This window comes from Trachinotus anak, unplaced genomic scaffold, assembly GCF_046630095.1.
Source record: "Trachinotus anak isolate AG129_WGS33_773 ecotype Australia unplaced genomic scaffold, CSIRO_AGI_Tana_v1 ptg000021l, whole genome shotgun sequence".
Taxonomy (NCBI): domain Eukaryota; kingdom Metazoa; phylum Chordata; class Actinopteri; order Carangiformes; family Carangidae; genus Trachinotus; species Trachinotus anak.
In genome coordinates this window covers 7,999,336-8,010,510 of record NW_027273872.1, presented here as the reverse complement: position 1 = coordinate 8,010,510, position 11,175 = coordinate 7,999,336, and the positions used below count along the sequence as shown (strand labels likewise).

The window sequence follows — 11,175 nt, the reverse complement described above, 5'->3', positions numbered from 1 at the left end:
TTCTGCTGTTGGACATATATCAGATACAGGATTTTATGTCTTTGGTGTGATAACAGGAAAGTAGTAAAGGTCTTTTTTACTGCCAGTAAGCTGAGGTTTACACCGCCAATGACCTCACCGGTCCTGAGGCAGAGCTGCACAGTATCTGCTGAGGAGGTGAGGTCAGGTAGAGTAAATCTGCAGCAGACATTCTTAGAGGGCTAATCTCCTTATACTACTCAGGACTGAGACGAACTTCAGCTATGTCACCGCTACCGGGAAGTCGTCTCGACACGGGATGACAGTAGTAGTAGTACTTGGAGAGAGTCCAGCACGTCAGAGTTTTCAGATGATATAATGGGAGTTGTGATACAAGTTTGAGGAAGCAGAATGAGAGCGAAAAAAGACGACAAAATAAATTACAAGGAGGAAGACTGAAATATCAGCAACATACGCAAGACTAATTAACAAGTAGAGAAAATTAATTAAGCTCTGTAAGTGATGATAGGGCTACACTGTATTTTGATTTTCCATTTGTGTGATTTTGTGTACATTTTAATCAGAGTTCTTTTTAGCCAAACTTACACTCCGAGATTCTTTTCTTTTGACTCAACCAACAAAGTCTGTCCTCAACCAGTCATATTTCCTGCTTCAGTGAATGAAAAGTGGCTGCACAGCTAGACATCCCATGTGCCCCTCTGCAGGTCTAATGAGTGTGTGATCAGTGAAGAAAGGTGATCAAAGGTTTCCAAACAGGAGCCCCCCTTGTCTCCAGGAGCCGGGGCCCCATGTACTCCTGAGAGAGGACAAGGATGTTATTGTGCAGAGAGACAGAGGGAAAACCCACCTGATCCCTGCTCCACCAATCACAATGCACCTCTGGGCTGCACCTCAGGTATCCTCTGTCTGCCCTCTGGGTGAAGAAGAGGTCAAAGGTCGGGAAGAAAGAGAGTACCTGTTAGGAGGACAGATGGAAAGTGTGGTTTAGGGGGATGTGGTTCTGAAATGTATAATGTACTGCAGAACAAGGAGCTGCATCCTTTCTAAAATGTAACCAAAGAATTCGCTTGTAGACAAAATAAAACATCCACTAATTGAACTTCAGGTGATACTCACTTAAATTTTTGGCTGACGAGTTCCATTCCTCTAACAGCCTGAATAAAAACTGACTCGGGTGATCAAACTAGAAATAAAAGCTCTGCATTCAGTTACCGAGGACTACACACGTATGATGAGCAATATACGGCTTAAGCATCAAAACTACTCATAATGTAGGTTATTTTATATTATACAGGTAATAATTTGACTGATGTATTGACGTGTAAACACTATATTTAGCTGCTCGAGGCTGAGCAGCTCATTTTACCTATTTAATCTACTAATGCACAGTCAATTCTATAAAAAGATATTTATTTTACAGAATTAGACAGAAATACTCAGGTATAGTACAAGCAAGAAAGTAACTAAGAGCATTTACTCAAGAGTAAATTCAGGTAACTTTCTTTCTGCAGAAATATTGTGCTTTTTACTTGTCAACTGTTGTTAGGCTACTTGTTATTTTGCAAATTCACAGTTCACATATAAAACGTATGATCATCTTATTAAAAATAAATTATGCTACAGTATTAAATTGTTAAAATCATCTACACATCAACAGCTTACTTGTTAATGTATCAGTGATACTATCCAATAATATGACTACAGTTATTTTGACAGTTCTTTGACAGTTTAACTAGATTTTCTCATTATACTTTCATAGTTTTACTTGAGTACATTTTTTAACGTGGGACTTGTTAAAGAATTTTTCCAGTGTATTGATGTAGAAGATCTGAATACTTGTTTCACCATTAAGTCCAAGTTCCTCAAGATAAAAGGTGCAGTAGTTCAGTTACTGTACTCAGTCAGGCTTCATTCCTCCACCTCCTATTTCCCTTAGAGAGTTCAGTCAGCTCAGTTGACCCGCGGTGATGAATGATGAAGGTTTGTTTTTTTTCCTCAGACTGTTAAGAGCCATCGGAGACCTCGGATATTGAAACACAAGCTGTTGCTACTCTCTCCATCCATGCTCCTCTCCCGGCAGGAGGAGCGCTTCCCCCTGGGCCAGTCCTCCCTGTGTAGACGCGGCGGCGGCGGCGGCGGCGGCGGCGCGCACCCCCGCCCGCTCCCGTGACGCACAGATGCTGGAGTGGTAGCGACAGGCGCGCTCATCTCGATGGGACTGAAGACCGGAGAAGGGGGGAGGAGATCACCCGGTTCGCGTCCGTCAGGGAGCCTCAGACCGTGGGGAACGATGCTCGTAAAGAGTCTCTCCGCGGGCAGCAGGACTTAGAAAGCTGCGGTCCATCCACCCGGACACTTTTTGCGTTTACTCTCTCGCCTTCTCCTTTGATAAGGAAGAGAAGATTCCGGGCAGGCACCTTGCAGCACACGTTCATCTTTATTTAACCCCAGTTGATCGAGCAGTCGGGGTTCTCGTTTGGGCACGATGTGGAAGACCGGGATCCTCCTGCTGCTGGGGGTGCTCTCAGCGTCCGGAGAACTCCAGCAAGAGACGGAGCCGCGGAGACTTCCACCCCCGGGAAAGTTGGATTTCGGTTATGTGCCTGCGGGAGTTTACGAGACACTGGCCCATTACGAACCGGGACCGATAGGGATCCTGTTCCACATGGTGCACACTTTTCTGTATGTGGTGCAACCCAACGCTTTCCCACAAGGTAAGACTCCCCGTCCAGGCTCACAGCCTAACATACAGATGAAATCCCTGATTGGGGATTGACAGGTATTTCAAGGGGATGCAACAGGGAATAATCACTTCTGGAAGCATTGAATCAATCTGGCCACACCGTCACTGATTAACAGACCGGTCCTGTGGGACCGGTTGGCTTCTGGAATAATATACAAACCAGATCAACTGTATTAGGTTCAAATAGATTTACTTTACTTTTAATGAGCGGTTCTGAGTCAACAGAGCCCTCCTCCAGTGCTTCTGATGGAAAGTGTCCAGTCGCGGATGCGTGGCCCTTGTGTGCGTCACGTCCCTCCACACAGCGCGCCTTTTGATTTGCGCGCACATGAAGGTGGCGTTTCTGCCCGCGGCGCACTTTGTGTCCTGATTATTACAATTAATGAACCTCTTGCTGACATATTCTCTCAGATTTCTTTTTATTTTTTTGCCTGGATGAGGGAGCGAATGTTTGATGGAGCACCCACACACCCAGAAAGCGTCAGCGCAAGCGGTTCTACATTTAATGCAATTAGACCTGACTGCTTAACCAAACACACATGAGGTGTGTGTGTGTTTAATTGGGCAGTGGATGCTCAAAACATGCGCTTTCCCCTCCATGCGTCACAGTCTGTGTCCATACTACAGCGGAACATTCTGCAGATTAACAGCTCTCTGAGTCACCTTGTTAATTGGGTAATCCCATAAGCCCCTGCGCCATATGTTGTTGGCCTTTTTAGTTTCCAGTTTGTCACCAGCACTCAGGGGTCTAATCCTATGGAGCAGACAGACCACTGCCCAGTGAGGCTGTTAGTTCATTCATGGGTGCGTCAACCAAATGATGCAACACTAAGAGTTGCAATCATGTGGAAATTGCTGGTCCGTACACAATAGTTCAGCTGCTCGTAAACACTTTTGAGAGGCTATAGTTTTGTCATTCCTTTGATTAGAAAAGGCCCAGAAGGATTCATTATTATGTTTGGGTTCATCAGATTCTAGATGGCGTAAGCAAAGGCCATCTGCTTATTAATATTAGCAGGACATGCGAGGATGTTTAGCACGGCACATTCAGTGATCTGTCAGATGTGGTTTGATGTTTTCAGGCTGGTTTGCAGCAAAGCACTGGGAGATGCAGAGCCTGTCTTTTCTGCAACGACATGTTGCAGGAATTCCCTCTGCGCTCTGCCATTTGATGGAAAACATAACTTGGAGTCACAATAGAATCTATAAGACAAGTGAGGAAAAGAATCTGTGAATCGTTTCCACTCCAGTGGTTTGTGACTGGAGGTGGTGCAGATGTCGGAGTGGAGCTGTGTTTATATTGGGTGGATGTTCCGCCTGTGGTGAGCCGCTGTGTTAGCCTTCGTCCAGTAGACATTTAAAGAATGAATCACTGAATCCTCAAGCAAAAAAACTGCAAAAAAATCATCTTCTAAAATCTTAGTCAGTCTTTAATGGGACAGTTCACCCAAAGAAAACATTAACGTGGCATTTGGACTCAACAGCAACATCTCTTTCAGAGTATAGTTCAATGAAAACAGATCTGACCGTGAACAGTTCCTCTTCCTGTGCAGAAACAGCGAGTTGACAGTTGTTCACAATGAGATCAGGACTATTCTAACGCAATTTACTATGGTTACACGATCGCAGTTGTTTAGTCTATAAAATGTGACAAAATAGTAAAATGCTCATCACAGCCTCGAAGATGCAAATATGACAACTTCAGCTGGCTTGTTTCCTTCAACCAAGTCGAGTCCAGAATCCACAGATATCGAATTTACAGCAATAATAATAACAATCAAACAAAAAAAGAGAAAATCACCACATTTGAGAAGCTAGAACCTGTGAAATTTCTGGGGTTTTATGCTTGATAAACAACCTTATAAAATAGTGAAAAGAGGCTAAATATTTGCAGATTTCAGCCTCTGAAATTACTGTCATCATCAAATGATTTATGAAATGTCACTATCAACTGATTATTAAGAGCTTTTTTGACTTTTGGATGAACAAAAGACATTTGAAGATTTTAACTTGAGCTTTCGTGTCACCAGAGAGCCCTGACAAATTGATTTTTCAACTGTAAAATTTTCCTCTCAGCGTTTCTCTAGGACAAAAGAAATAAAAAAAATCTAAGGGATCAAGATTGTTTATGTTCATGGAAAAAAAAAGATGTCCAATATGTTGTTAGATTTTCTAAAACTCCTAACCATCAATATCATTATTGGCCTTCAAAATGCAGTAACATCTGGATTATAAAACTTAAGATATTAATTGGGCCTGAGGTTGGGGCTGTCTTATCAGAAAACACTATATTTAGACAGCGCTGATAAAGTTTTGGAGGTTTAAGCACCACAGTGTTCAGCTGCATACAGTATCTCTACACTCTGTACACAGTATCACCCCAAAATTACCAAGAGGAAAGGTTCACACACTAAGTAAAAATAAAATATTCCTAACATACATATACAGAATTCAATCTGCCTGTTATATCGCCCTGACCCCAGGAACGACTCTGTTAGTTGAACATTATGTTGCTGTGTAATTAGCAACACCCCATCATCACGTCTTCAACAATCACCGCCTGGCATTTTACATTGTGAAACGTCTTTATCATGTCATGAATGTTTGATGCAGTCGACTGATGCGTTCATTCTCTGTATCAAACTGTCGCAGCGGTGCGCGGGCTCCGAGCTCGTAGGAGGTGTTATTAGCAAAGAAGCAACAAATGTCTATCACCGACACCCACACAAAGCAAATGAACAGTGACATATTCTCTCTAACATTTTTTAACGGCTTTTCACTGCAGTGTGGAAGCCCGCAGGAGCCAGCCCACCCCCCGGCCTCCCTCCCTCACACCTACCCACACTCTCACCAACACACAACTGCTACATGCCAACACACAGGCTGATATACAGGATCATAAGCCCTTTTCAGACAGGGGATATGTAACATTGCTGGCTTTATGAAGCTGTTACAGTAATGGCCTTTTGACGTTGGGACACAGGTGACTTATGTAAATGTTCACCCTTTATTCAGGTATGACAGGACTTTAATGGAAACTGCTGTTGTGCGATATTTGGCACCTGATGTGCGCGAGGAAGCAGAATCGCTTCTGGGAAACAGCTGCGAGTTGAAAAGTTTAATGATATGAAGGAAGAAAAGCATTTTCTGTTCCCTCACAAACTGCATCACTGATGGATTTTAAGACTTCATTTCGCTGTTGAAGCCCTAACCAATGACCATGGTGAGCAGAAGGGACGCTCGCCCTTGGGACTCACATTTAATCCCCGTTTGCTCACGTTCTGTATGTGTGTGTATTTGACTGGGTTTTCATTTATTCATCCTTGCAGTTGGCAGGGATGGAAGTTTAAAATAAGGAAGGGGCTGGCTGAACAAGGTTTTTAGCCATGCAAGGCAAGGCTGTAATCCACCACCTCAGTCCACACTCAAATATCTCAGCAACTACTGAATGAAGTTTTTGTCAAAGAGGTGCATGGTTTTAATTAGATTTAGATTTTAAGGCATTTCTTTGCCAAGTAAGATTCACAAGGAGTAAGAAGTGATGCTGTGTTTTGCTCAAGGACACAAGAAAACAGAACTGTGGATGGGTACACATCAGAAGACAGTGGCCTTCAGCTCTAAGGAACTTATGGCTCTGCCCAAACTAATTAATAATAACAATAAATCACATAACATATTGATGTGATTTAAGGCCTCTCCGATTCCTTTTTTTATGTAGTGTAATTAATCTCTTTGTAAGTCAGCCATCACTTGAGAATAGAGGTGCATTAAGCTCCTTCTGCAGCTTTAACTGTATCATTTCATGCCCGTGGCTGAGCACAGCTGGGGAGATGATGCCAGCCACTGTTGTGCAGCAGATCCCCGTTGGAAAATGTTTCTCATTAGTGTCTGTGCTCCCTCTTCTCGAGAAACCACGCCTAGATAGAATTCAGACAACAGAGGACTGGTGAAATTCTGGCATTAATTCAAGGAAAGTAACAGTTGCCAGGGAAACCCCATCGGCAGGGATCATGGCTGGCGTGTTTTGGTTCACCTCGCTTGCTTATGCGTATCTCACTGCACCAAGTGTGATCAAAGGTAAAATATCATGGTGCAATTTGCAAGGTGGATTCGTACAGCTCAGGTTATATGATCTCCCCTCATGTTTGTTATTTAACTCTCATCAAAAGGGAGTCCAGAGTGTTTTTTTTCTCCATCACAGAGGCATAAGGGGACTTTGGTGTTCACTGAAGGACATGCAGACATGAAAGAAACTGAAGAGGAAACACTTCAAAAGATTTCTAACCAAGGACAAAGCAGAGATCGAAATGCTTCGTGAAGTGCATCAGAAATCTAGTTGAATTATAAAGTAGCAGACATTTTGTTTTGTTTTTTTGTCTTTCATCTTCTGAAGAGGAAATACTTACAAAACATGGACCTTTATCAGGTTAAATACTCATAAATCTCAACTATACTGGAGAGTAAGGCTCAAACTATTGAATGTTTGCTCTCGTGTTTTTGATTTTAGTTTCCTGGATGGTTGTATACCAGCACAAGGTTTGTTGAGACTTAACATTGCTCTGAGTAGCAAGCCTGAAGTTGCTAAATATCGACGCAAAGTAGCGCTATAAATATTGAAGGTCAAATATAAAAACATGTTTGCAGTGCACTGTCACAAAGTTGGGAGATTTGCAAGAGACACATTTAAAAAACAAGGAGATGTCCTGACTGTTAGACCTGAGGCAGTGTTGGCTTCAAGGAAAGGGAAGCAGGCTTGTGAGGTGGGGAACGTGAGGAAGCTCCAGTGGACCTGCTCAGTGTCTCAGGGTGGCTCCTACGTTTCCCATCATTGCCTAACTCAACAGTATATTTTGTTGAGGGATGTTCAGTGAAACTGTTCTACACGGAGCCCCAACACAGGATGTGATGTCGTATTTCTGCTGCAGGTAAATAAATAAATAAACTCAGATCTGTCACAAAATGTAAACAGTGTATAAGAGCAACGCTACAGTTTGTAGTCTGCTAGTGTGAGTATGTGCTAAATATGGTGACAAAACAAGCTAAAATGCCAGCTTTTCCATTTCCATAGTTCTGGTTACAAACAAAAGTGAATGGGAAACAGAAAATATTCATAGGACAGAAGTGTACTGTAGCTTTAACTTTAGATTTCTCCTGCTTGGTAAACAAGTTCATCCCCTCCAGTTAACACGGGCTTTCTGCTAGACATTTTTATGTGATCAGCTTTATTTTGTCAGACTTACGAAGTTTTCACAGGCTGAGTCGTAGCTTAATGTGGCCTCTACATAAACTCCAATAGGGCTCCTTCCACCAAGAACTCAGGTATATAAAAGCATCCAAAACAACCACATCAATTATTGTTTACACTTACGTAGTTCTACAAATGAGAACATGATATCATAATTTTTGCTTATAATTTATTTCTAAAGCATGTTAACACCATTATAGCCTATTAAACTAAACAAGAACCAATTACAAGCATGGCAAATCACTGCTAGTGGATTACACTGCACGCTGAGCCTTTTTAGCATTTTACAGCTAAAGTGGAAATGTCAAGAAATTATGAGCCTGTGTGTCTTCAGCTGTAATATTAAGTCTCTCATTTTGTTCAGTGACACAGATGTAGCCTGCCTGTACTAAGTCTGATTGTGCATTGAAATTAATGTTTTTAGCATCCAGTACAGCAGCCAGGTCACATTAATTTGTGCAAGACTAATTTTACATTAGCATTGCATCCATTTTGCAGTTTTGGAGGCTGCTTAGTAGCCAAGTAAGATCACTTTTATGCAGATGAGAGGAAAGTTTGTCAGGATTTCACTTTAGTTTGGTTGTGGTGATTTAACCTTGAACACAGCTAAGACCATCAACTCTCCAGAGTTCAATTTAAATGCACCAAAAATCCTGAATAGAAATTTGAAGTTAAAAAATGAATTGCTTTCGCCCAGAGCGTGCCCACAGCTCAGTCATAGTACATGAGGATGAGCGGTTGACTCTGCAGGCATTGTCAGGCCACAGTTTGGCTGTTAAGTGATTAAAGTGAGTGTTCTTCAACTGGAAGGTCACGGCTTGAGTCCCTTGACAACGAGCATCTGCTGTGCTGAAGTATCTGTGAGCAACACAGTCTACTTCTGACCCTGCACTTAAACAATTCAATGGAAAAGGGCATCTGGAAACACAAATGTTGTAGTTGGTGGTGTTATTGGAAAGAAGGGAAACTAAGTCATGAGAAATTATTTTTCACCATTTTTACACCCAGTTGCAAACATTTTCCTAATTAGAGAATCTGCACATATGTGGAGATTACCATTAGATGCTGTGATGATCCCCCAAAAGGGCTTAAATTTGCAATCATAATGTTTGGCAGATCTGAATCATTTCTCCATTCATAATATCCAAAAAAAAAGTGGATACACCAATGACTTACAGAAGCTTGTGCTGAAATCAGGGGCTGCTTCTTTATTTTGCTATTTCTCTCATTACCAAGAGCCCAGCTGAAAAAGTGGGGTACATCACAGCACAGATCACCTCACTGCAGACGTGTTTTAATCTGACTGTGACCACTGCATCATTGTCAAGTTAGCACAATATGTTGGAATATAAAGTCAAGCAGGAACTATCAGCTGTATCAATCCTAAAAAATATTATGATTAGGTTTAACCAGCTCATAGTAAATCCTAGTACCTGTGTCTTCCGGAGTGGGATATTCCTGCTGGGGCAGTGGGAGCTTTTAGTGGGTGCATGAGGGTTAAAAGGTAACATTGGCTTCAACTGTGCATATAGACCCACCTATATTTTCCAGAGTAGAGAGCAGTTTGTGGAGAGCTTGTTGCAGATGGCACTCATAGTTCAGCAGCACATTCAGACCAGCCAAGGCCATCTGGGGGAAAAAAACACAAGGGAGAAAGAGACACTGCATAACTTGTTTGTGTCAGGTTGTATACTACAACTCTGAACAGTTCTCATGGTGGTAACAGTGAGCTGAAATCCTGACCTGACCTCCTCACGAGCCTCTGTTCCACTAGTGTCTGTAACACAGTACAGTCTATGACTGAGTGAGTGTTTACTACAGCACTTCAGTACTTGCTGTTAGAAGTTGAACTCTAATGAATTTCAACCAGACAAAAGCTACAGCGCCTGTGAAAATTTACCAAAACAGCAACACAGATGCATCAACATCACGTCATCATAACTAGGTTTTGTACAAAATATCTGTACTCACTCACTTTTAATATCATTTTTTCAACTTTTTAACTGATATTAGTGAACAAAAATATAAATGCAACACGTTGGTTTTAGTTTCCATTATTCATTAGTTCAAAAAAACAATCTCAGACTTCTTCTATACTCTCTCTTAATTAATCATGTACTTTACCTTATTTTCTTGCATTCATTCAATATGCAAATGATAACGTATAATCAATCAAGGTTGTTGTGATTAGAAAGCAAAGCCATTAATTTTTTTTAACAAGAATAGACTAGAATATAATTGTGTCTGCATGAGAGATATATTTTCTCCTTTTCATGCCCTGGAGATGTGCTTCAGAAACACTGGAGTATAGAAGAGTGTGGGACAGGAATATGTTTTGATCCTCGGCCCTCCGTGAGATCAGCAGCCAGACAGTTAATTTTGACTGAGGTGGAAAACACCCAGAACTGGAGATAATGGTGTCAGGATTCAGCGGTACAGACAGGAGGGAGAATACCTAGAATTAGGCCCACAATAGGTGGAGTAAGGAAGGGTGTAAGAGATGATGCAGAGCAGAAACAGGTCAGTCAGTTCCCATGGGATCTGACTGGCATTATTGCTTAGTTTTGATTTTATGCAATAAACCTACTTCACATTGACCTTAATGAACTGCTAGAGTTTTATTGGAACTACGAATCATGTGGGTGAGGGTCTGAACTCATCTGGCCTGGGTGAAGATTTCTCTCCCACAGCTGCTCCTCACAGCTGTAGTAATATACTGTTTATTAGCACTTCTGTCTTATTTTTGTCTCATTAAATCATCTGTACACACAGTCCTGTTCAACTTCTATCTGTGGACATGTTGCTATGGTGTTTGTATGAGTCGTTCTAAACTCGTATCGCTAACAACAACAATATCAAGCCTCTGACTTGAACTGGAACTCTGTCACCTTTCAACGTCTGAGGTAAATTGAATGCAGCATTTCTTCTTTTGTCACAATGGTGACATTTAACCTACAGCACTTTATGGCTCATGGGAAATGTTCGTTAAAGGCAGCTAAAAAAGAAGTAGTGAAGAAACAAAAGTACTAGATTTTTCGTAATTTGCATTATTATAAATGATGGTGTGATTCTGAATGAAGTTTTCTCACTTTCTCTCTCTATCCTCCCTCCTGATGCCTGAGGGTTAAACTGTATAATTAGCTGCTACACTGCTACAAGCTATAGGCTACAAGGTACTCTACTGACACCTAGACATATTTAAACAGTC

The 11,175-nt window shown here is 41.7% G+C and overlaps 1 protein-coding gene across 9 annotated transcripts in view; it reads left to right on the top strand.

Moving 5' to 3' along the window:
- Positions 1-2,156: 2,156 nt before the first annotated feature.
- prom1a (prominin 1a) overlaps positions 2,157-11,175 on the top strand; it is a 78,818-nt gene continuing 69,799 nt past the window's right edge. For all 9 annotated transcript variants that reach the window (XM_071458386.1, XM_071458383.1, XM_071458384.1 and 6 more), the window contains exon 1: positions 2,157-2,693. In XM_071458386.1, coding sequence (XP_071314487.1) covers positions 2,465-2,693 — 229 coding nt within the window. In that variant the 5' untranslated portion in view covers positions 2,157-2,464. The remainder of the gene's footprint in view (positions 2,694-11,175) is intronic.